The sequence below is a fragment of the Stomoxys calcitrans genome, chromosome 2 (genome assembly GCF_963082655.1).
Source record: "Stomoxys calcitrans chromosome 2, idStoCalc2.1, whole genome shotgun sequence".
In the NCBI taxonomy this organism is placed as follows: domain Eukaryota; kingdom Metazoa; phylum Arthropoda; class Insecta; order Diptera; family Muscidae; genus Stomoxys; species Stomoxys calcitrans.
The window spans coordinates 157,884,032-157,910,229 of NC_081553.1; the positions used below are offsets into that span (position 1 = coordinate 157,884,032).

The following is a 26,198-nucleotide window of genomic DNA, read 5'->3' on the forward strand; positions in this document are numbered from 1 at the left end:
CAAGTATCTTTCATTTCTTTCAATCCGCTATGATGAGTTTAAGCTCACAGCTGTCATAGTTCAAATAATAAAGCTTTACTTTTATTTGTATCTTTAACATCAAAATATATAACCTGAAAATACCATTCATTTATTTTCCATATTCACCATATCGCTTGCTCGGTGTTTTTGGGATTTGCTGTCGCCAGACACTTGGTGTCAAATTTAGATGTCAGATGTATTCTACTCTCAAACACCCTTCATTTGATCCCGTATTCCAATAGTTGTTTTAGTCCCGATATTGTTTTATTTCTCAAAGTGGTCCAAAAGGCAAGCAAAATGAAAATAAGTTTACAACTTTTGATCTATCAATCTAAGGTACAATACTCTTGTAGATGTGAATCTTGAGCCCACGTCGAATTACTTAAGTTTTCGCTTGTGCGCAAATACCGTTTTTTTCCATGATATTTTATGCTTAACTTGTTAACCTATATGATCGAAGATCTTTTTGCAAATGATATTCAGAGACACATTTTTGCATTATCGGTCAATATAACGGCCCTTGTTCTCCACACATGACATGCCTGATAAGACGAAACGCGTTGCATACGTTGGTAGTATCCTCGCTGCCCCTTTTCATTATAAGAATATTATCGATCAATAAACTCAACTCAATAGAGAATAAAAAATAGCATGGAAATATTTATACACTAACAGCCTTATTCACAAACTTTTAAAACAGCTCTACCGAAGATAGGTAACATATTTTTTCGTATTCACAATCACATAATAGCCTTCTTTACCCTTAATAAACCAATTTTAGATTTGAAAAAGTTATTATTAGGTTTTACCCGCGTTTAACACCATAATAAAATGACATTTCTCAATTCAACGAGCATAAACCCATATGAATGAATGCTAAATAAGTAAAATCACGCTTAGGTCGGCCGGGCCAAATCTCGATAATTCAGCATCATGGTTTGTTTCTATTAATGGATCTATCCAAGCATGAATATTAAATATCATAAGTGTACTGTGGATATCCGTATTTCGGCCAAATTCGACAAAAATTTAAGAAGTATATATGGCGGCTATTTTCTATTTTTAAAACCTATTTAAAAACAATTCTATGGGGAGATCCAGATTGTGAGAAGGCAAGGATGTTATTGAAAAACCGCTGCGGCAAGTGATAGCATGTGTAGGGCATGTGGGGAAGATGATAAGACGTTGGAACATTTCCTATGCCATTGCCCGGCTATCGCGGCTAACATACACTGGTACTTAGGTGGGAACACAATACCAGGCATGAACCATGCCAACTGGTATGGATTTTCTTTTTCGAGGTTAGATTTTAGTATTTTGAGCGCACAACAAGCCGATTACTAGTTTAGGTGTATGAACATAGTGGCATGGGGCAGATTAATATCCGCACCCTCTTTTCAGCCTAACCTAACCTAGGAGGCATTTCAACCAAATCGGCTTCAAATCTCTAAATCGATTTTTATACTCACCACCATAGGATGGGGAAATACTAATCTAGTCATTCCTTTTGTAACACCTCGAAATATTGATCTGCGATCCCATAAAGTATATATTCTCTGGATCGTCTCAACATTTTGAGTCGATACACCCATGTCCGTCCGTCCGTCTTTCGAAATCACGATAGCTGTCGAACGCGTAAAGCTAGCCGCTTGAAATTTGGTACAGATACTTAAAATTGATGTAGGTCATGGGGGATTGCAAATGGGTGATATCGGCTCAGATTTGGATATAGCCCCCATATAAACCGATCTCCCAATTTGACTTCTTGAGCCCCTGGAAGCCGCAATTTTTGGCCGATTGGGCCTAAATTTTGCATGCGGTGTTCTATTATGTTCTTCCCACAACTGCGCAAAGTATGGTCCGAATCAGTTTATATTCTGATATAGCTCCCATATAGACCGGCCTTTGTTCCTAGAAGCTTTAATTATTGCTGGTTTGACAGAAGAAGAGACGTTCCCGCCAGACTTTAGACAAGGACTCTCCACTCGATATCATTGATTATCTGCGACTACAATTGCAGCTACTTCGTATACGAAGCATCCAGGATGCGCTCGCAGCAGAGCTTCTCGTGATGACGATAGAGCGATAACAACTATGGCGGTAGGGTCAAGAACAGTCTTGGAGTTTAAGGAGGTAATTGACTCCTACTCTGAACATGACATTATCGTAATATTTAAAAAAAAATCTTACAGACCAGCACCAATAACTTGAGTTGGGCCAGTGTCAACCCAAGAACATCGAGGATGATGGTTTCGGTGGATAGTACATTATCCAATAGGGAAATAAAAACTAAGATGGTGAAGTCACGCACTGTCTTGAAGTTCTCGACTTCCCTAAGCATTGCAAAATCCGCATCGATTGGTGCCAGGCCATAGCCGAGTAAAGAGGAATGAAAAGGAAGACGTCTTAACTGTAAGAGCCAGAGAACTGCTATCAGTAAGTTTTGTAAATGTGAAGCCTTTCAAGCCAGTCCAAGTTAATGGGTGTGGGCGACGTATTGTGGAACCCACTTAGAGTACAAATAGGAATACGTTTAGGAAATTCCTTATACAGGGTGGCTGATGAAAGCCGCTACCAAAAAAAAATGTAATAACTTTTTTTCTATTTAATAATAATAATTTAATAATTAATTTAATTAATTAATTAATTAATTTAATTAATAATAATTTAATAATTAATTTAATAATTTAATTTAACATGAATAAAAGAAAAATGTATTCCATACACCGAAAAAAAAATGTAGCAATATTCATCATTGTAGCAATATTCATCAGCCACCCTATAGATTCCTTTTCATGATTTAGAGCGCTCAACAAGCCGACGACTGGCTTAAATATATGTTAATAGCTGCAAAAGACCAGCACCAATAACTTGAAAAAAATAATTTATTTTAAATTTTTATTGATATTGATTTTATCATAGTCAAATAACCGGAATTGCCAGATAAAACATCGATCGTTATTATGTGTGTGAATACGAAATTATACAATCAGTTTATTAACTAAAAAGTGTGTAATAGTTAAAAGACATTTTAAACCCATAACAAAGATTTTTGTGAATAAGGCCGTAAGAGGCAAAAACTAAATTTTCTCAAAATTTGTTCGTATATAAAAGCTTACGTTAGTTGTCATAAACAACAGCTCCACGAGTATTGATACCTTATTACATATCCGAAATTTTTTTACCGAATAACAACACCGCCTCTATAAGGAGCTCATAATCAATGAAATAGATAAATTCGCCTTATGGATTGATTGTTACCATGTCATCAGTTGCATACCATGTTACTGTAGGCTTTGGATCACCAACGCATCTGCATTCAAAAACTACATTGCCACCATCTTCGCTTTGTCGTATTATTGGCCGTTCTGTAAATGTAGGCTTAATTCCGTCATCTGGTATAGGTGCTTCGTCGCCTAGGATGTAATTAAATAGTTGTTTGTATTTGTAGCATAAGAGATTAAAAGTAAATCTATGGTTTCATATTTTTAAATACTAATCCCTGGACTAAATGTTTTTTATAGTAATTTTTCCTCGAATAAATAAATATTTATAGTTTTTTTGTCCTACGTCGCATGGAGATGGTAAAATGCAAAACACGTCCATTTTGTAAATAATGTATATGTAGTTTGTAGTGGAGTTGTTCCCTAAGTAAGTTGTAAAATATTGACAAATAAATAATAAAAAAGATTATGCAGAACGGTCTCATTTAAATATCAAAATTAAATTCAAATGGTTTAGCAGATTTATAGATTTATATTTTTATTAAAAACAAGTGTATTTTATATAGAGTTTACAGAAATGGCGACCAGAATCCTACGTATATAACATTGAATTCATGTATATATTATTTCCATTTCTAATATATAAAATTAATTGAATGGGTTTGCCAACGTTTCTGGACAGCGAAGGCAATTTATACCGAATAACATATTCGGTTTTGTCAACATTTTATTTTGTCCCTTTTGGCGTTCAATCAAACCTAATGAACCAGAATTTAATATCAAGAACCTACAATTAAATTTATCGAAATAGTTAAACTAACAAACATTATGAATTTTACTGTTTGAACTTTCAAAACAAAAAATCGCATGCGAATGCTAATCTGCGCACGAAAATTGCATCGAGCTATGTTCTTCAAGAGAAATTTTTGGCATGGAGCCAAAAGAAGGTCTTAGTCGGTCGATGATACTTTTGTTTCGAAAGGAGCATGAATTAATGCTTTCTTTAAGAGCTAGTTTGGATATACAAGATGAATTCAAAAAAAGCCCCAGATATATTGTACTCAAAATAACACACGTCTGCGTCTAAAATCGCAAAAACAAAACCACGTGATTAAGATATGTTAACCATTCTAAAAAATAAAATGTCAACAAAACCCGAAAAGTTTGTCACATGTTTAAAGCTTTTAATGTGTTATTCTGCAGACACGAGTATTTGCGAGGTATTAAGACTTGAAGAGATTATTACAAAATTATTATATCTACCAAATAACGTTTATAGCATAACAGAATATTACAGCTTGAACGTCTATGATTTCACATATTTTGCAGAGAATGTCATTGAACTGAAGAAGCAGAAATGTAATGAAGAAGCTGATGGTCTTACGTAATTTAGGCCTGTTCCACCTGTTCGAATTCGCAAAACGCAAAAATATTCTTTGTCTATATTTTCTAAGTCGTCATCTTTTTTGAGGTTTGAAATCACTCGATATTAACACCTCTATTGCTACCCGGCCAAATGTAATTCCATCAATATATATTTATGTATAGTATCCTACACGTGGGGAAACCGCTAACAGTTTTCGCTGTCAACTTTGAAGACATGGAGTACAGCTCAGCTGCAAAAATAATGTCCCAACTGTCCCCCAGAGGAAAATATGTCGACATTTTTGTAGCAGCAAGTTTAGAAAATTAGAAGCTTTTCAGCAGTAAACCTGCTGTTCTAAACTCGCAAACACTTTGATACTAAAGTACAAATATTGTTTCATGATAGGGCAATTGTGTTTTCTGTAACCATAAATATCTTTATTTGAAGAAACTGCCGCTCAGCACTGCTCTAATGAACTAAATTGTTAATAACACCTCCCATTTATTTTACGTATTTCTAAAAATGTGTCATATTAATTTGAGTAATCCATACAGCTCAAAAAAAATCCAATTACCATTATTTCAAATCGTGATTTCTTTTCAGCTGTGTCCCTAATTTGCTAATTTTATTTTGTTACTTTGAATAGCATCCCTTACAATTTAGATAATTTTTGTAAAAGAAATAGCTTAAAAAATTCATAATTAGCACAAGGGTCGAGCTAAGTCTTTGTTAAAAAAGCCAACATCGAAAATTTTAGGAAACTCCGATAACGATGCATAAAATACGAAAATTCAGACTACTTTAAATTCCCTTGATTCAGCCGCCAAAATCAAATCAAACAAACGTTTAATATACAGGTTTGTTCCATAAAAACCATAAAAGAAGAAGACTCCGAAAATATAGGCGAAACATTTTTTTCGTTTTGTACATTCGAAAATGTCCCGGAACAGGCCTGATAAAGGGTGATTTTTTTGAGGTTAGGATTTTCATGCATTAGTATTTGACAGATCACGTGGGATTTCAGACATGGTGTCAAAGAGAGAGATGCTCAGTATGCTTTGACATTTCATCATGAATAGACTTACTAACGAGCAACGCTTGCAAATCATTGAATTTTATTACCAAAATCAGTGTTCGGTTCGAAATGTGTTCATTCACCGTAACGTTGCGTCCAACAGCATCTTTGAAAAAATACGGTCCAATGATTCCACCAGCGTACAAACCACACCAAACAGTGCATTTTTCGGGATGCATGGGCAGTTCTTGAACGGCTTCTGGTTGCTCTTCACTCCAAATGCGGCAATTTTGCTTATTTACGTAGCCATTCAACCAGAAATGAGCCTCATCGCTGAACAAAATTTGTCAAAATTTGAACACATTTCGAACCGAACACTGATTTTGGTAATAAAATTCAATGATTTGCAAGCGTTGCTCGTTAGTAAGTCTATTCATGATGAAATGTCAAAGCATACTGAGCATCTTTCTCTTTGACACCATGTCTGAAATCCCACGTGATCTGTCAAATACTAATGCATGAAAATCCTAACCTCAAAAAAATCACCCTTTAGTTTCATTCCAATTGCGGCTTTGAAATGGCTTTGCTTGCCTTTAACTACTAGACTTGACGCTAAAAACAATAAAGCCAAATTCAGACCTCTACATTGATCCTCAAGACTAACAGAAATTTCCTCGGTTCTGAACTATTTCACCACAATTTTCAAAGTCAATTTGAAGACATGGATGAAATATAAATTTCGGGAACTTATTTCACTTCTCACTCTAAAATAAATAAAGTCCAAAATATTGGGCCATATATAATTTTTGCCTCTGGAATTATTTCACGTTTTTGAGTTTTATTTGATTTTTTATGTTGGGACTTAGTTAATTTTTCTTTAGGACCTAGTTCGTTGGTAAGTATTTCAAGTTTAAGCCAAAAAAAACTACTCTTTTTATATTTAATTAATTGCTCAAAATATTGAAATGGTTTTCATCTAAAAATGTAAAAAGGATAGATGATTTTTATAGTTCCTTAAGGCCGGTAAATCGAAATCTTCGGTTTGGTTTGTTAAATTATGTTTTGCTCCATTCAATGAAAACTAATGCCTTAATCATGCACCACATATTGGATTTATTTGTACATAGTAACAGTTGTGTTTGATAAATGCGTATGTTATCAGCAACAAATTGTGGCAGATTACCCGAATGAATGCATGTGTTTACTAGTGAAGTCAAGCTTTAGTAAAAAATTGATGTAGAAACGCCAAAAGAGAAGATCAGTTGACAAATTTCTAGACTGTCGAAAAGTTGTTAATTCTCTTCATTAATTTTCTATACTTTGACACTTTTGCTGAGGAATTCATAGCTTGAAAAAAAAAATTTCAGTATTATTGGTATATATGGCATGGTTACCCACCACCATAGAATGAGGGGTATACTCATCTTGTCATTCCGTTTGTAACACCTTGTTTCTATACGCCCGATCGTCTGTCTAAAACATGTTAGAGTTCGCACGAAAGTAGAAATCCGTTTTAAATTTTGTATAGATACTTATTTTTTATTTACGATGTTGGGGATTGCACACCAAATCTCATTAATAAATACATACAGCCCCCAGCTCATCCCCCCAACATGACATATTCTGGTTCTAGAAGCCTCATGATGCGCCTTCATACATAATTAATGAAAATTTTTGTTTAATATTTATTCACAGATATAATTGTCATATCACTATTCTTTTCACAAAATACTTTCATTTGGTAACCATATTGCCCTTATCGGTCTACATATTCGTAATGATGATGTCTTCATTTTCTCCTTCAAGCTCCATTTCACATGATGTACCCTCAGACTCTTGGCTGAGTGTACATCTCCCAAATACCTTCCATTAAAGCCTCATATTGCCATGGTCTATAAATCATGTTAAGGGGTCTTTAAAGTGTGGGTAGCCCACTAGATACTTGTTTTTGAAAGTGGATATTTCTGATCTACTCTATAATAACCTTTTATTTGAGCCCAATGTTGCCATAGGCAGCAAATAAGTTCTGTTAATTCTTGGCCCCCAAATTAGATGTCATATTACGTTTCTACTCTCGAATACCTATCATATGAGTCCCATATTGCCATGATTTGTCTATGTATCCCTTCAACAAATTTTGGGTGTGGGACAGTTTCACCCATAAACATGATCGCAAATTTGGATACCAAACTCGGTTTTATGTCACTATGAAGGTGTAAACACAATTTGAAATTTTTGAAAATTGGAGTAAGGGGAAGGGTCCGCAGCTATTTCTCTGTAGGTAATGGGGAATGTCCTTTTGAATGAAATCTACAAGTTTTATTTGCTTCTCAATCTGTTATCTAAAAAAGAAGTTGCGAAAAAAAAATATCACGGAAAGTGTGTAAAATTACCAGCCTTTTGTGCGAAATTCCAAAATAGGGTTATTAAATACTAACTAACTTTAATTAGCTATTAAGACGACTTTGAAAACTTAATATACCCAATGAGTGGATTTTTTCGTTTAAAGGCCCGTACCCAGCTCTAGCGAAAATTTCGTTGCCATAAGAAATTCATTTATATATCCTAAACGAAATTTTCTATGGCAGGGTAGAGATTTTTTTTCGGTTTCATTGAAAGATAACTACAGCTTAGTATATAGCCGTATCTCCGTCTTGTAATCGCCGATTGTCATTTTCTGTGTTGGTAGGCATGGAATGGAAACAATACTGTCAATATTTAAACTGGCTGAAATCGTGTATAAAAGAGCGTGTCGCATTTACTCAAGAATTAAATATTCTGGAATGCAATAATTAATAAGAATTTTACTAAATACACAAATATCAACTCCGAGACATCTACATACATATGTATGTAGTTATAAGTTAAATCAATTGTTTATATTTCATTTTAATAATACGAAACATAGAGGTAACATTAGCAATAGTAGTATATACTTACTGTCAAAGTTCAAACTGATTGTAGCATTACTTTCACCAAGTTCATTTTTGCCGTTTACTTTGTATTTGCCGGCATCTTCAACTGTAACGTTTCTCAGCTCAAGCGTTGCAAAGTAGGATTGTCCATCTTTTTTGACAATAAGCTGAAAATGAAAACAAAAGCTATATATATTTATTTGTAAATATGCATTTATCTTAGACTAACTGGCCCTGTGTGCCTTGCTACATACTAGGGGGCTTATTGTAAAATAAATATTTCCTTCAGTATTATGAGGGAATCAAGATTTGAAGGCCATCAGTCCTTCCCGAATCTAAACTATTTACCTAGTTTTTGGCCCATTTTTGATTTAGATTTACTATCAAAAGCTTTTCCTTAGAATCTCATATTTTCTTGTTCGCTGTATTTATCCATTTGGGTAGGTTATTGGTTCCAAATTTAGTATTAAATAGAGTATTCTACTCCCAAATATATTTAATTTGAGTCTCTTATTGCCCTGATCGGTTCACTTCTTCTTTTGGGGTTTTTGGAAGAGGGGTAGCGCGTTATCGTACTCACTCTACGAAATTTTGCATTCAAAATAGCAAAATGTTTGCTTAAACAACAGTTTTTGTCTGCTGAAAATGGGAAACCAGACATTATTGCTTTTTCAGCAAACATAGGGGTGCTGTCTTAGTAAACATTTTGGTATGCCGAAAAATTATGCTGTTTTTAATACAAAAATCTGCTAAAATATTGAAGACGTATTAGCGCAAAACTGGCAACAAAAATTTTGTTTTATATTTAATGCTGTTATATGTTTGCCTATTACGGCATGTCATATGTTTTCATTCCCTACGGCATTTTTTCCAAAAGGAGTTGATCTAATGGCCGTGAGAACTTATGTTGGAAGTGAAGATTTTATTTTTCGGAATATCACCTTATTAATATTTTTTATTTTGTTTTATTTAACTTCATTTCATATTATTTTATTTTAATATTTTGTTTTGTTTAGTTTTACTTTAATTTATATATGTTTTAATTCTTTTTCAATTTGTTTTACAATATTTTATTTAATTTTATTTTAATTTATATTTATTTCGTTTAATTTTATATTATTTAATTTTTATTTAATCTATTTTATTAAAATCTCCTCCCAACATCCTCATTAGAAAATCAGGAGCAGTAATTTTCAGCAAGCAATAGACTTTTCAGCACCAAAATGCTAAACTCAAAAAAATTTGTTATTCAAAACAGCAAAAATGTTTGGTAAAACAGCAGTTTTCGTCTGATGAAAATGGAAAAGCACACCTTACTACTGTTTCAGCAAAAATAGGGCTAGTGTATTAGCAAACATTTCTTACTGCTATTTCAACTCACAAAATATGCTGTTTTGAATACACAAGTTTACTGAAAAAAACTGTATGCTACATTTTATGGTTGCTTGTTAATTATTTTGAATACTTTAGACATTTTTTTAGAAACTTTGTTGGAAGATGATTTTAATTTGTGGAGTATTATTGTAAAGAAGCTACCTGATCCATCCATTCTGAGCTATCTCGCATTTTTGTTATTGCTCTACTAATGTGTGCATGACCTGCATGGTCTTTTATATCTAAATTTAAAGAAAAAACTTAAACCCAGCAAAATTAACTTCTAATATTCAGCAGACAGTGTTTGCTATTTTCAGCAAACTTTTTCTATGAGTGTAACATTTTACTATAACAGCAGAACTACACCTGCAATAGCAGCAAAATTACCTACTAACAGAAGACAGTATTTGCTATTATCAGCAGCTTTTTTGCTATTAGTGTTGCATTTGAGGTGTTCCCTTCTAGGACATGACCCTACATTTTTATATAGCTTTTGTAGTCAACTCCCAAATACCTTTGCTGACAGTCCCAATTGTTCCGATTGGTCCACTTTTCAGCTTGGGTATTGCTTATGAAGTAAAGGGGAGGGTCGACCATCCCTTTCGATATCAAAAAGTACATAGACTATTATTCCTTCCAGACAATCCTACACAATCAATTGTAATTTAAAAAAAATCGGTTTAGCGGTTTTTGAGTTTATAAGTAACAAGCAAACATAGTTTGGAATAACAGATTAAATTGGATACATTTTCTGCTGAATAATAATATTATAATATTTCAATATTTTTAGGGTAGAAAATCCCACTCTCTAATACTAGTTTAAAAAAATAAACAAAATTCTAACAAAATAGTTTTAGGGATTCCTCATCTATGGGGTGGTGTACTTAAATCTTTTCCAATCCCATAGAAAGACAAATAAATGGGATTCTGTTTTCACCAGGTGCCTTGTCACATCTATTTCGGATAGTATTTTTTTGTACCAATGTCAAGATTTGATTAGGTTTGGTTAGGTTGAAAAGAGGGTGCAGATATTAATCCGCCCCATGCCATAAGTGAGCTCGTAGTCCCATGTGTCCCGTTATGATACCAATAGCTATACTGACCTCCTTCTTACTTCCTTTCAGTAATAAAGGGTGATTTTTTTGAGGTTAGGATTTTCATGCATTAGTATTTGACAGATCACGTGGGATTTCAGACATGGTGTCAAAGAGAAAGATGCTCAGTATGCTTTGACATTTCATCATGAATAGACTTACTAACGAGCAACGCTTGCAAATCATTGAATTTTATTACCAAAATCAGTGTTCGGTTCGAAATGTGTTCATTCACCGTAACGTTGCGTCCAACAGCATCTTTGAAAAAATACGGTCCAATGATTCCACCAGCGTACAAACCACACCAAACAGTGCATTTTTCGGGATGCATGGGCAGTTCTTGAACGGCTTCTGGTTGCTCTTCACTCCAAATGCGGCAATTTTGCTTATTTACGTAGCCATTCAACCAGAAATGAGCCTCATCGCTGAACAAAATTTGTCAAAATTTGAACACATTTCGAACCGAACACTGATTTTGGTAATAAAATTCAATGATTTGCAAGCGTTGCTCGTTAGTAAGTCTATTCATGATGAAATGTCAAAGCATACTGAGCATCTTTCTCTTTGACACCATGTCTGAAATCCCACGTGATCTGTCAAATACTAATGCATGAAAATCCTAACCTCAAAAAAATCACCCTTTTGCTTCGTCTTCTCACGATCTGGATCCCCCCATAGGATTTTCGCAGTCCTACAGACCGTTTCACTGTTCAACAATGTTGCATGCGCATTCGTCGCCCACTCCCTTAACTCGGACTGCGTCGACCCGAAAGGCTTTGGGTTAACCAAGTTTATTGACGGCAGTCCTTTGGTCTTCACCGCCAAATCGTCTGCCCTTCCATTTCCCCTTACTCCGTTATGACCCGGCATCCAAACGATGCAGATTTTGCCATCCTCAGAGAAGGCGTTAATCTCCTTCTTACACTACAAGACTGTTCGTGACCTTACCATCCTGCTGGTTATTGCCCTTAGGACAATTTTACTGTTCATACTCCACGTCCTCCCATTAGCACCACACCACTTCACGCATTCCGTGATCGCCCGGATCTCCGCCTACAGGATCGTATTATGGTCAGGCAGTCTAAATTAAATCTCAGTCCCTGGCTTCTCAATGTAGAGCCCCAGGCTCACTCTGCCTTCTAACTTTGATCCATCCGTGTAACATAATCTTCGAGATGGCAATACTAAGGTTCCGTCAATTCCAGACTGTCATGATGGCAACAATGCCTCGCACTCGACTTCAAGGTGCATCTCAGGTATCCGATCGGAAATCACTTTCCTTCCTTCCAGGTTTTCTATCGTCGCCTCGATTATACCGCGATGGTACGAGCTGCTTCCATCCTCATTCCATTTTCCCATCGCCTTAAGTCTCATAGCCGCAGTGGCTGCCTCACACTTAATCTGTATGTCAATGGGTCGGATATCTAGGATAGTCTCCAGTGCCCTAAGGGGTGTGGTCCATATCGCTCCGTCTATCGCTCCAAGACAACATGTTCTCTGAACCTGTTGTATGCCCTTTTTTCCATAGCAGTCCACCAAACTACTGAGGCATAAGTAAGTATTGGTCTGATCACGCTCCTGTAAAGCCAGTGGACTTTCCTAGGATTCAGGCCGCATTTCGAGCCTACGACACGTTTACATAGTGCCCAACACCTGTGAGCCTTCTTAGTACGCTCCTGAATGTGACACTTCCAATTCAGTTTCCTGTCCAAGATCACACCTAAGTATTTGACCTTGTCAGATATCGAAATCGTCTTATTAAGGAAACGTGGTGCGTTAAATTGGTCCACCTTCATCTTCCTCGTGAACAGGCATACTTCAGACTTCTCTGTGTTAACATTGAGACCTCTGGGTCTAGCCCAGTCATTTGTCATATGCAAAACCCTTTCGGCCATTCTACATAGCTCGTTCGGATCCTTAGCCCTTATAAGTATCATAACATCGTCTGGGTAGCAGACGGGTTCAAATACCTCCTCAGTCAGCATCCGTAATAGGACATTTATGGTGGTCAGCCATAGGAGTGGCGATAAAATGCCCCCTGCGGCGTGCCTTGTGCCACTTTATCCCTTATATTTATGCCATGGGGCACACAATTTATCCACCTGCTCCTTAGCATATGGTTTATCCAGTCTCTAAGGACCGGATCCACCCAGTACTGGTCAAAGGATTGGATCAGTGTGTCGGTCCGCACATTGTTAAAAGCCCCCTCGATGTCAATGCGTACCGGGTGTACGTTTTGGCATCGAAGGATGCCAAATAAGACAATATCAATAAGACAAAAAAGAAAGCGCAAAGCGCACTGTAAGTACACCTAGGAAATCCATATTAACATATGATGCAATTGATAACATTACGTGATGCAATTGATAACATTTGGTACTTGTTTTACGGGTTGAGATTAAGAGTATGGTTGCAGTATGCCATAATGAGTGATCGCCATGCGCCCATACTGTGCCTATTAAGGGACGGTGCAATAAAGTACACTATGCCAACCAACATCAACTTTTAAAAGTAAAACAAATGTACGATTAGTACTTTTAATACTACAAAACGATTTAGAGCAATGAACTTTTGCAGTACATCTCCATTAGTCCAAAGTCTTTGAAGGTGGGGGTAGCGATGCACACCTGGGGCAAGCTAGTTGACAAGTATTTATAGGACAAGGAAGCATTAACCTGCAAAAGTCAACAAATTTACTGGAGCAAAAAGTCGATTGAAATGTAAAAGTCGTCTCAATTTGATTGGAAAGCAAAAATTCAAGTCAATCGCATGAGGATCCAAAAGTCGAATTGATTGGCAAAACAAAAATTTACTGATAGGCACATTATTGCAGACGCTGTTTGAATTACCGTACATTGAACAATGAATAAATGAAAAAATTATCGTACTAATAAACTTACCTTATGGCGATCAGACTCGCTGACAACTGATTCATTGTGAAACCAGGTTATAACTGGTTGTGGGTCTGCTTTAACAGTACATTCGAACAACAGTCTTTTACCATCATCTTCTTGTCTGATTGAAGGCTTTTTTGCAAAAGTCGGCGCAAAACCGTCGATTTGTCTGTAGGAAATAACAAATTTTTATTTAAGTGAATACAAATAAAAATAAATAAAAGGCGTGCTGCATGCACTACTTACGGTGTTTCGTCACTTATAGAAAAAGTGCCGCCTATTATTTCAATAAAGCCATACGAAGCAGTTTAGGTTATTATGCATAATGTAAAGCAAATAAAAAGGTGTAAAAAATTGGATATTATACAAAAGATTAATAAATCTGTAATTAAAGATTGATATATAGTAACATTTATGATTTTGTCCTAAATCGGTATAGTTCAAAGCATGATGTTCTTATTCTCTTAAAAGGACAACGTTGTTTATATAATTATTTTTGTTTTTCTATGTTAAAACCGGTACTGAGTTTAAGATTTGAATAACAAACTTAATTAAACATTTGATTCAATTTAATAAATACATTTTATTTTATTAAATTTTAAGCAAAACGTCAGGCCATTTTGATTTATTAGAGCATTGCCTCAAATCTGAATGACAGCATAACCATATGAAATGTCAACCATATGGTTATGCTGTCATTCAGATTTGTGTAGAGCTTGTTTTGATTTTCACTGTGAAACCCAAACTTAGTACCAATCTTTAATAATTATGTAAATAAAATACAATTAATTAATGTTTTAAACATTTTCAAAATGATTCGCCTAATATCGCTCAAAAGAAGCATCTTTCAAATGCCCTCACATTCGAGCCTTTCAATAATAGCCTTTTTCACTATCTAAACGCTCCTAAACGTGGACATGACGTGAGAATTCATTGAGTTTTCATTTATTTTTATCATCTGATTGATGTGGAGTCAGAAACAAAAAGTTCTATTGGCCCTTTCGACACCCACACAAATTGCAGTCCACATTAGCTCAAGGAATCTCTCATTATTCACTCCTTGCTTCTCATCAAAAAATCAAATGAGATCCTGTAAACCATGTTTGCACTTGGAGCAAATCTAGATTTGCGACAAGATTTCGGAAATCCCTTGCTTTGCGAATCCTTGTGGCATCCATTTTCAGTGTGAGCAAATCTACTAATTGGAAGAGATTTACAGCATATCTCCTTCAAAATTCAAATGCAACACTGCGTTTGTATTGAATACCGGTTATTATCGATATTTTCTACTGAACTTTTTCTCAGCATCTGACAATTTCTTATTGAAACTATAACATTTTGTAGTTAAACCCCGTTTACAATGCTCATTAAATCCGGATTTAAGGCTTTCGTCAGCTGATTTTATAAAGGAAAAACAGATGATCGAGACATTAAATCCGGATTTAGAGAACAGTGTAAAAGGGGGTTTAAATTTATTTAAATCGCTTCACCAATTTAATAGCTGAACACACTAAAAATGCTGGTCATAATAAAAACTCTTTCGAAAACATCCCCGTTGACAAATACAAATCAATTGACTCGTAGTGTAAATTGGTTTTGGAGAATATCTCAAATCAAGTGGATTTGGGCTCTAGTGTAAACGTGGTAAACGTAATGATGACAGAAAGTCAGATGGGACGAAGTTTAAGCGTATCACTTGTTTTAGATGTAACTGACGTAGAAACAAACCGGGAAGGTTGTTTCTACTTTTTGTATAAGGTGTGTTTGCGTATTTTTCCTGTAAAAATTTGCGGGAGAGCTTCCAGTACTCATAAGGGTTACGGTGTTAATTTAAAGAAGAAATAAAGGGAAAATCTTTATGTAAAAATCACACAATTGGAAGTGTATAAACATAGCCAAGAGTATTACCAAAATAGCCAAGGTGCGAGTAAGATTTTCATGTGATAAATTAAGAAAAAAAGGTGACAGCTCAATATATTTCTTTGACCAATAGCCACAGCAGCCAATGCTATTTTTTTGTCAAAATTTATTGATCTTGTATTTACAATGCGATTAATTTCAGTTAAATAAATACACAAATAATAAATTTCATATATTATAATTTTTCGTAATTTTTGAGTAAGCGCAAACTCATATTGTTATTCGAATAGCAAAGGGAAAGTTAGTATTAATCTACATACATCATCAAATAATCGTTAGTATTGCATTAGATTATTTATAAAAATGTCACTTCAGTAACATCATTCTTACTTTTCTTTGGGATCGTCAGCAGCTGCAATTGTGTCAAAGATTAAATTTATTCCATATAGAGTTCCGTGATAGATTGAATAAAGCAAAAATGGAAATATTTTTATTATAATCTTTATTTTACATTAAACTAGATTTCATATTGTGTATTCTCGTATCACTGCAACTAAAAATTTAGCCTTTCAAATGCCTAAGAACAAAAATTATTTTACAATTGCTACTTAGAGAGGAATAAAGACAAATAAAGTGAAAATCCTTGATTTTTGCCATATTTTTGTTAAATTTTCATAAAAACATATGTTAATTTGTGCAAAAGTATAAAAATTATTGCGCTTTTAAAATTCCAATGGCTTCAGCTTGCTCATAAACCTACGACCAATAGAGCGAGATGGTACAGAAAAATTAGTCTACCATTTTTAATGGATAGAAACATTAAACTTCGTAATATTTGAAATATGTTGAATGTGATTGCAGGCTGTCATAATCACCCTATCCTAACCAGGGGACCCCCATCATTCATGATCAATCAGGCCCTTTGGTCTGACTATTTGTAACGGCCGTTGTAGTCTTTTTTTTTAAAAAATAAGTAGTAGATGTCATTGAACATTTTTGACCAATATTGATAGCGAAACGATCTTTTAACACTATCAACTAGCCAACTCTTAGAAGAGATCATTCGAAACTTGGATGTCTACACTAATCTGGTAGAGTTATTGGACAGAACTATAATAAAATTTCTTGGGATGGGTGGAAAGGTTCTGTCTGGTTTCAAAATTCAAATCCTCTTATGTATTGGGTTGCCCAAAAAGTAATTGCGGATTTTTTAAAAGAAAGTAAATGCATTTTTAATAAAGCTTAGAATGAACTTTAATCAAATATACTTTTTTTACATTTTTTTTCTAAAGCAAGTTAAAATTAACAGCTAATAACTGGCAGAAGAAAAAATGCAATTACAGAGTCCCAAGCTGTGAAAAAATTTGTCAACTTTTTGGGCAACCGTATATTTGATTCCAACTGCTAGATAGTTGCAAGTATGAATAATTTACAAATTTCGATGCTAATCAAAAGACGATACATAAAGTTTTTTTCAACGGTAATGGAATATATGCATACAAAAACGGCTACGTAACCCTATACGTATGTATTTATAAATACCAATGATATTTTTTTTTTCATTTGAAAATCTTGACTGTTTTAAATGTATGATATATAATGATTTGTTTAAACTACGCCCAACGAACTTTGTTTGTTCGCGCGACAAAGTCTTTGTAGGTTTGACGTTTAAAATGAGTTCAAGTTCAATGAGTTAAATAGTTAACTCCGACTTCAGCCAATTATGCGTATTCATCAAAGAGAAAATATACAAAAACACAATACAATTATTTAAATTCATTAGTTAAGGTTTTACTTACGTGAAAAATTCAAATTTATGGAAGCTGCAACTTCGCCAGAATTGTTCTTTGCTTTAACTTTGTAAAGACCAGCATCTGTGTCCATAACATCGTCAATTTCCAATAATACTGTAAATTTGTTTCCTCCAATTGGAGTAATTTTGAATTTTGTTCGTTCATCCTCAACTACAAGGGTATCGCTACGATACCATTGAATACTTGGCACAGGCGAAGAAAGTAACTGACATTCAAAAATGAGGCGATTGCCGTCATCCTCTTGTCTGAGTTGGGGTTTCTTTATAAAAGATGGTGCAAAATCTTCTGATACTCCCATGCCGAGTATAGATTCTCCAAACTTCGTCGACAAGAAATCAATCTGAGTTTATCGAATGATTCTTGCTAATTTTTTAAATAATAGTTCTTCATCTATTTCTCGTTGAAATTATTTCGAAACTTATTACTGAATATTAAACTAAACGTTTCTATATACTAGTCGATATTCGGTGGCCGTAAGCTATATAATGTGCGTATTGTATATGTGCTGCTGATAATAAGAAAATTTCTCCTATTTAGACAAGGTAAAATTAAACATTAGTAACAAGAAATAAAGAAAAAGCCCAGCTAAGGACCTCTATTTTAACAACACAGCGAAACATACAATATCACATTCGTCATACACCATACTATAAATCGTTACGGGTCATACATACAGTCGCTAAGGTAATTTACTGCACAGGCAAAGACCTTAACTGAAGAAAACAAGTAAAAGTGCGTTATGTTCAGCCGGACCGAATGTTGTTAACCCCCACCATGGATGGCATTTATTAAATACTTGTTTTTTTTAGACAGAGAATAAACCGGTTATTCTTTGTTCAAGAAGTTAAATCAGAAAAGCGGTTTATATCGATATAGATGTTGGGAGTTCTCACGAAACATCACATGCAGATTTTAACCCAAATTGCTCGCTCCAGCCGACCATAACAAAACATTATTTACACAATTTCAACCACATCAAGAAGTTAGATCGGTTTATATTGCAGCCATTACAAACCATCGACCTATTTGGTCCATTTAAAATTCTAACTGACCTACACCAATTAAAAGATAGCTATTTCTGCAAAATTTTCAGCACCCAGCATCATTTCATCGAAATTTAGGGAGCTTTCAATAGACAGACAGACAGGCGTGGCTAAATCGACAATATCAAGACAAAGGGTCTCGGATCAATGTTTCTATAAGTTGGAAACGAAATGATGAAGTTTGTATATCCCATGCTGTGGAAGAGGACATGATAAACATGGCTTCAAAGACTTCCCATGTCACGACGGAAAATATTTATAAACTGAAATCAGTTTTCACTATTTGAACAGCTGTCAGTATGGAGAGTAACTCGGTTGTTAGCAGTTAAAAAATCTTGAATGAATTTGAATAATTGAATATATATATATATGAATTATATTTAAAATTTCTCTTTAAAAGGCAAGAAATGATCACTAAAATATTCCGCAAACTAAACGGCCTACCAATATGTGTCCTTTGAAGTCTTAACATCTAATGGTTTCCGATTATGCCCTCCATAACCAAGAGGTCGTAATGCCATGGTTGGTGTTGTGGTATCCTCTGGCTTTCATTTCCATTGAATAGAAACGTTCGAAAACCAAGCTCGCCTCGAAAGTGAAAAGACCACGTCATAAATAAATAATTCTCGCCCTAACAGGCAAATAAAATTTAAATACAATGACTCTAGTTTAAAATTGTAATGTAAAATATTTCCTTTTGCACCACGATTTCCAAAATTGCCATTTTAGTCGTATTATGCTAATTTTTGCCAAAGCATAGAAGACATTGTGACAATCTCAATAGAGTTAATACTCCAATTGTGGACCAAGACATGTTATGCGGCACTAAAGTCCTATAGGAATATAAGCTTACATCCTACAGTGAATACCATGATACAGAGTATTGCTCAAAAAGAAGCAGCATACCGCCCTGTGTGGGGTCGGGCATAGTTTAGAAGAATCTTTCGGTGCCCACGTTGGCGGTGTGTATTGTCATCGAAACAGCTTTTAAAAATGTGGGGACCGATACCCTGATCCAGCCTGTACCTGATTTCCTCAACGGAAGGATTTAGATATCCCACAAGGCCAGTTACTTGGGAGAAATCTTGGATAAGAAATCAAACTGGAAGTATACATGTGCACCATGTAAACGAGCCGTTGGCTCGAAATGGGTCCTCAATCCGGGATAGTTCAGTGGATCTACAGCATAATTACAACAATGTGGCAACGACGACTGCAAACCTATAGGGGGATACGAATGTTTGAATGACGAGACTTTTGCTAAGAGGAAGTAGAAGAAATGTCAGTTTGGCTTTCAGTATTATAATAGGGTGCATAAATCTTCGACGCATTTATACAGAATAGGTGCAGGAAGTAACAGCAAACACTTTGCACGGCAATGCCCAGATTTCTTAGGCACTAGCACTTAGGTGGGGACAGAATACCATACTTGAACCGACTTAAGTGAGTGGTATGGAGAACAATTAGGGATTTTGAGAGTAACACTGAATTTCTAGCATCTGAATTTCACGTTACTGGTGGGTATTTAGAGTGTACAACAAGCCGACTGCTGGCTTAAGTTTATGTCCATAGAGGCGGTTTATGATCTTCACCCTCTTCTTCAACATTACCTAATCGAACGAAGTGACTTTTTTTTTGAAATCGAAACAAAGAAGTGTGATATTTTAATGAATAATAATTAAGGCAGCACGTTGGAACCATTTCTGTATACAATATTAAAAAAATATTATTTTTATATATATAAATGAAAGAGGATGTAAATAAGAGAGAAATTTGTGTGCCCTCAACATTTTACAGCAAAAGTCGAGAATATAGGTGTCAGTAATTATTTTATTTTTCTTCAAAGCAAGCAGCTCTACCGAAAAATAAAAAAAAGAAAAGAAAGAGAGATATACATATTGGAAGCTACGACTGCCCAAACCCTATATACGTGCGTTACGCCATAGTTTCGTTCACGAGAAAGGAAATAATGCATATTTAGAAAATGCAAACGACGCAAACTTCGTGACATTGAGAGCAGAATTCTGCTTCCGGTATGTTAATTCTCAATTATCTATATTCACAAGCGTCACCAACCAGTCTTGTGCGAAGTTCAAATTCTTTATCCATATACAATTTGTCTATGTATGTATCACATGCACTAGATTCAGTGCTTTTTGGGTCACCAAAGTGCAGTTGCCCAACAACAAAATCGAGTACACCATCTGTCAAATCAGTTTTTTGTGAAACTCTGATTTTGAGTATGTTACTAGTTCGCGCTTTTCGGTGGATGAAAGATTGGGATTACATTACCTTAGTCTTCCAAGTATCGATTCAGGATCTGAGGGAATCTTTGGTATCCGAGGATGTATCATTGGTCGAGAAGGAATATCGTCCTTCTTAACTAAATCTAGTGCTGCACCTGGCCAGATCTCACCAATCTTTTTTAGCGCACAACGATACATTTGAATTGAGCGTTGATCCCCGAAAGCAATTAGTCTGTATCGGCCCCGATACCAGCTTGCATCGTCACAAACTGGAGGAGACCCAGGATATTCGACAAGGACATCGGAGTATACTGATAACAGCCCATTGACTATGCCACTCCAATTATTCCCAGGTATGCAGCTCTGTTCTTCTCCCTTGTCAATAACTGCCATCACCAAACTGTCCCTGCGACATTAGCAAAGGTTCTTGGACCCATCTTACTATTGTTCGCCCTAGTTCTTTTAGGCATGGGATGCCTTGCAGGAGACCGCAGCCTTTTGGCCGACTGCGGTGCAGTTTCCGAATCCAGACGTGTAATATGTGGGGTAACCTGTGCATCGAATTCCCGACCCCAATTTAGGTAGTCTCTCTCCTTATTAGTGAGAGTCTAAGGATCATTCGCACCAAGCCTCTCAATAAACATGAGAGCGATGCGTCTTCTATTATTCCAACCTCTTAAAGAGCGTGTTGGTATACCAGGGAAGGCCGATGGCCTAGGCAAATTATAGGCATGCGAAGAAAGAATACGTTCGGCCTTGTCCTTAAGACTCGAACCAGGTGTATTCGTCAAAAGCCCCTGCTGACCAGTCGTCTGTCGGCTAGCGGAGCCTGGAGCATCCGCTCCACCAGTCGAAATTTCAATAGCAGATAACATGATGCGGCCTGATACTACCACCGCAGCTGTTGGATCATTAGAGTCCATTCTAAGCCTACTCTGGGGCTTTAGATCTGCCGCTCCACTGGAAACAGGCACAGATCACCAACCGCTTAATGGATACTTTATCGCAGCTATCCTTGAGTGACTTAAATTTTTCCTCCGAAAATAATGACCTATTACGAGTTACAGGAAAATTCTTGCGAAGTGAAATAACAAAACGTCCGCTCCACTCAGCGGTTCAAAAAATAATCATTTAAGCTTAAAATCAGACCTCCCAGATATTTGTGATAATATTCGGCACTTCTCCTTTTGGAAATCAAGAAAAATAAAAAAACTTAACTTTTGCTATATCTTGATTTTTGTGTTATATGAATTTTGAAATTTATTCTTGTTGTCTTATACAATTATAAACATAATTTAATATATTCTATATAAAACGATCTGCAAATTTGACTTCCTGAACTCTTAACGCTATTAAATTATTGCCAACAAACTTTCTCCCATGCTATTATTCATTTAATCCTTATATATTGTGATATCTTAATAACTTTAAATATCTTGCATAGCACATCATATAGCCGGCATTCGCCTAAAATAATAATGAGGCGTAGACTAATCGCAATATATGTAAAAGGTTATGTACATATAATAATATATTTATGTTGAAAATTACGATGTAACGTAATCCTAACGATATTGTTATCGTTTTTTATAGGCCTGGTTATGCTCTCGTAAATGTTGAATAAATGTTTCGTAAATGTAAAGATGCAATTATGCTTATTACAAAACGGAGCATTTGACATTACAAATAAACAAAGCATAAAATTATCAATAGTATGAAGAACAAATACGGGAGACTGACGCCGGAGATATTTAACGGGCCACAACATGCATACCTCAAAAGCAAGTTTGAGGTGTACACGATGGCACTCTTCTCAGATATTGAGGGAGCTTTTTACAACGCAGAGATAATGTCGGTAGTCATCCCTTTAGACCGCCGGGGGTCCCACCGAGTTTCCGACTTCGGGGATACTGTGGTTAGAAAGCGGATGACAAGAGGACGCCTAAGGGAAGAGTGTTTACGCCTTTTTTTCTGGAACCTAGTGATAAACTAAATTTTGTTGGATCTCAAATGAGATGGCATTAGAATGATCGCGTCGGATTTTTAATGGCTGACTTTTTATACTCTCCACCATAGGATGGGGGTATACTAATTTCGTCATTCTGTTTGTAACTACTCGAAATATTCGTCTGAGACCCCATATAGTATATATATTCTTGATCGTCATGACATTTTATGTCGATCTAGCTATGTCCGTCCGTCCGTCTGTCTGTCGAAAGCACGCTAACTTTCGAAGAGGTAAAGCTAGCCGCTTGAAATTTTGCACAAATACAATATTTCTTATTAGTGTAACGTCGATTGGGATTGTACTAGAGGTCGCAATTTTTATCCGATTTGAATGAAATTTTGCACGAAGTATTTTGTTATGATATCCTACAACTGTGCCAAGTATGGTTCAAATCGGTCCATAACCTGAAATAGCTGTCATATAAACCGATCAGGGGACTTGACTTCTTGAGCTTCTAGTGGGCGCAATTATTATCCGATTTGCCTGAAATTTTGTACATGGACCCTCTCATGACCATCGACATACGTGTTTATTATGGTCTGAATCGGTCTATAGCCTGATACAGCTCCCATATAAATCGATCTCTCAGTTTTACTTCTTGACCAACCACATATTGATATCGCTCTAATAGCAGAGCAAATCTTTTCTTGTATCCTTTTTTTGCCTAAGAAGAGATGCCGGGAAAAGAACTCGACAAATGCGATCAATGGTGGAGGGTATATAAGATTCGGCCCGGCCGAACTTAGCACGCTTTTACTTGTTACCATCTAAATCGACTTTTTACCATCTGAAAACAGCAGAAAATGTTTGATGCTTTAGCAAAAAATAACTACTGTCCCATTTTTAGCAAACTTTTGTTGTTTCAGCAAACTTTTAGCTGTTTTTACTAATAAATTTCTCAAATATACATACATGTATTAATCGTAAACCTCCCTTTGGTGTTAGATTAAGTTTGAGTGGCACTATTTTTTCAAAACAGACTCACTTGGACTATCTTTGTCCATTGTGATACCACAGTAACAACAGACCAATTCCTCTGGTGAGGATCGAAAATATGCGTTCATACAAAAGAAGTGTTCATTCAAAAGAGTGTCCACTTAATCTCGACTTCGCTGTACTTGGAAATTAAATTTATGATCAAGTATGCTTCGCTATTAATGATTATGAGCAACTTACATTAAATCAGATATCAAAATAAGATCAAACATGCCTGAAATAATAAATATAATGCTTTTTTAAAATGAGTGAAATCAAACACAATAAATGGTATAATAATAATTATCTTGAAAATAACACAATATAGTAACGACTTTGTGGTAGTTTTTAATATTTCGATATGCATGTATTATATCATAAACAATCCATTTGGGGTAATATTGAGTAGAAAATAGGAGTTCATATAAGAAGCATTTACTTGAGATAGTGTTTGCCTGACTTAGACAGCGCTGCACTTGAAATTATATTGGGAATAATGTAGTGTGATATTTTAATTTAATAATTATAAATGACGTAAGATTCAAAAATGGCCAGAATTTGCTAAAATAAAAAATATATATTTTCTTTAATAAGCAAAACATTAAAACTATTGGGTTGCCCAAAAAGTAATTGCGGATTTTTCATATAGTCGGCGTTGACAAACTTTTTCGCAGCTTGTGACTCTGTAATTGCATTTTTTCTTCTGTCAGTTATCAGCTGTTACTTTTAGCTTGCTTTAGAAAAAAAGTATATTTGATTAAAGTTCATTCTAAGTTTTATTAAAAATGCATTTACTTTCTTTTAAAAAATCCGCAATTACTTTTTGGGCAACCTAAATGCATGTTTATCATATATAGTACAAGAATTTATCTTGAAAATTACAAAATGACGCTATCATAAACACAAATAAAACGCATTTCCTGCTAGGTGCATTGTATTTTAAGATTGATCAACACTAACATTCATTCGAAAAAATCGAATATTAGTCATTGTCATCCCGATTGATTGATTGTCATCTTGAAAATACAAGTTGCACAACGCTATTTGGGTTAGCCAGCTAATTAACAAATAAAACGCTTTTTCCGCTACATGATTCATATTTTAACGTTGGACCACGTAACTTTCCTCCGAACAACTCAAATATGAACAAAACAAAAATAAATATGTAATTTTATTTATAAAAAATAATTGCTTCTCCGAACCCATAATTATTATTTTATTTAAATTCTTAGCAATTTTTGCATTCCAGAATATTTAATCATTGAATAAATGTGCTGCGTCCTTTAGACATTAGCTGTGTTTTATTTTATTTTGGTTCCTTATAGTGCAGTGCAATGAAATATGTATGAAAATGATATCTATGCAGGACAACGAAGTTCTGGATAAGTTGCAAGTGCAAGCTTATGTAGAACATCTGTCGTCAAGATTGCCATGATATGTTTCTTGTCTTATGACATGTAGAATTTTTCTATTTTTTTAGTTGCGCTCATAGTGTGATACAAATGAAACTAACATAAGACAATCACATTTCAAAGTAGCACATGTTTTTTTTTCGATTAGAGAGGTGCTCTATTTTTTCTGACAAAACATAAAGAAAATATCAGCAACGCATAATTAAATTGTTTCCCCAGCTATATGATTTGGCCAGCTTTCTCACAGCTGTAACAATTTTTACGCATTTAAATATATGAGCTGTTGTTACCATTTTAGGTTATGTCATACAAAACTAACATATACTAGTGTGAAAGCAAAAATGGCGAATCGTGTGTAAATTGATAATTTTGACATTCATAATGAAAAAACTGATTTTTATTACTCATTTTCGTCTGAAATATAGATGATGCGAAATTAACGAGAGTATCGATACCATCGATATTTTTTATTAAAAATATCGAATGTTGCGATCATCGTTAGTTTGTCAGGGCTAGTAAATATTTTTCGCATTGTTGACATACAAAACTTACAACTACTTCTTCTTAAACTACTTAAGTTGCGTATATCATTACAAAAAAAAAAATTGCATGTCCGCATATGACGCTGAACTCCTGGCGGGACCATCAGAAAATTTTTCAGTGGTGGCTATCCCCTTCTAATGCTGGTGACACATTTGAAGTACTTTGCCATGTAAAAACCATGGTGACCATAGTGACCTGCACCTAAATAGCGAACTGAACATTAAATTTTAATGTATAAACACAATAAATGCGTTGCTGAAAATCTATTTTGCCGTTGCCAATTTATTATAATATAAAAGTTTTTAATGAATTAAAATTATTAAAAATACAATTCCACTCAGCTGATAATACCACACAAAAATTGGAGACGCCAATCAGGAAATGTTTTTTTTAT

The 26,198-nt window shown here is 35.1% G+C and overlaps 1 protein-coding gene across 27 annotated transcripts in view; it reads right to left on the bottom strand.

Moving 5' to 3' along the window:
• LOC106088221 (twitchin) overlaps positions 1-18,106 on the bottom strand; it is a 138,545-nt gene extending 120,439 nt beyond the window's left edge. For 18 of the 27 annotated variants that reach the window (XM_059362745.1, XM_059362744.1, XM_059362739.1 and 15 more), the window contains exons 1-5: positions 17,563-18,106; positions 14,150-14,180; positions 13,910-14,072; positions 8,567-8,708; positions 3,302-3,437 (exon numbers count right to left, since the gene is read on the bottom strand). In XM_059362745.1, the coding sequence (XP_059218728.1) occupies positions 3,302-3,437; positions 8,567-8,708; positions 13,910-14,072; positions 14,150-14,180; positions 17,563-17,875 (785 nt within the window). In that variant the 5' untranslated portion in view covers positions 17,876-18,106. Of the gene's footprint in view, positions 1-3,301; positions 3,438-8,566; positions 8,709-13,909; positions 14,073-14,149; positions 14,181-16,153; positions 16,176-17,562 lie in introns of all 27 variants that reach the window. The other 9 variants (XM_059362752.1, XM_059362748.1, XM_059362747.1 and 6 more) reach the window with 3 other exon arrangements.
• Between the last annotated feature and the right edge of the window lie 8,092 nt (positions 18,107-26,198).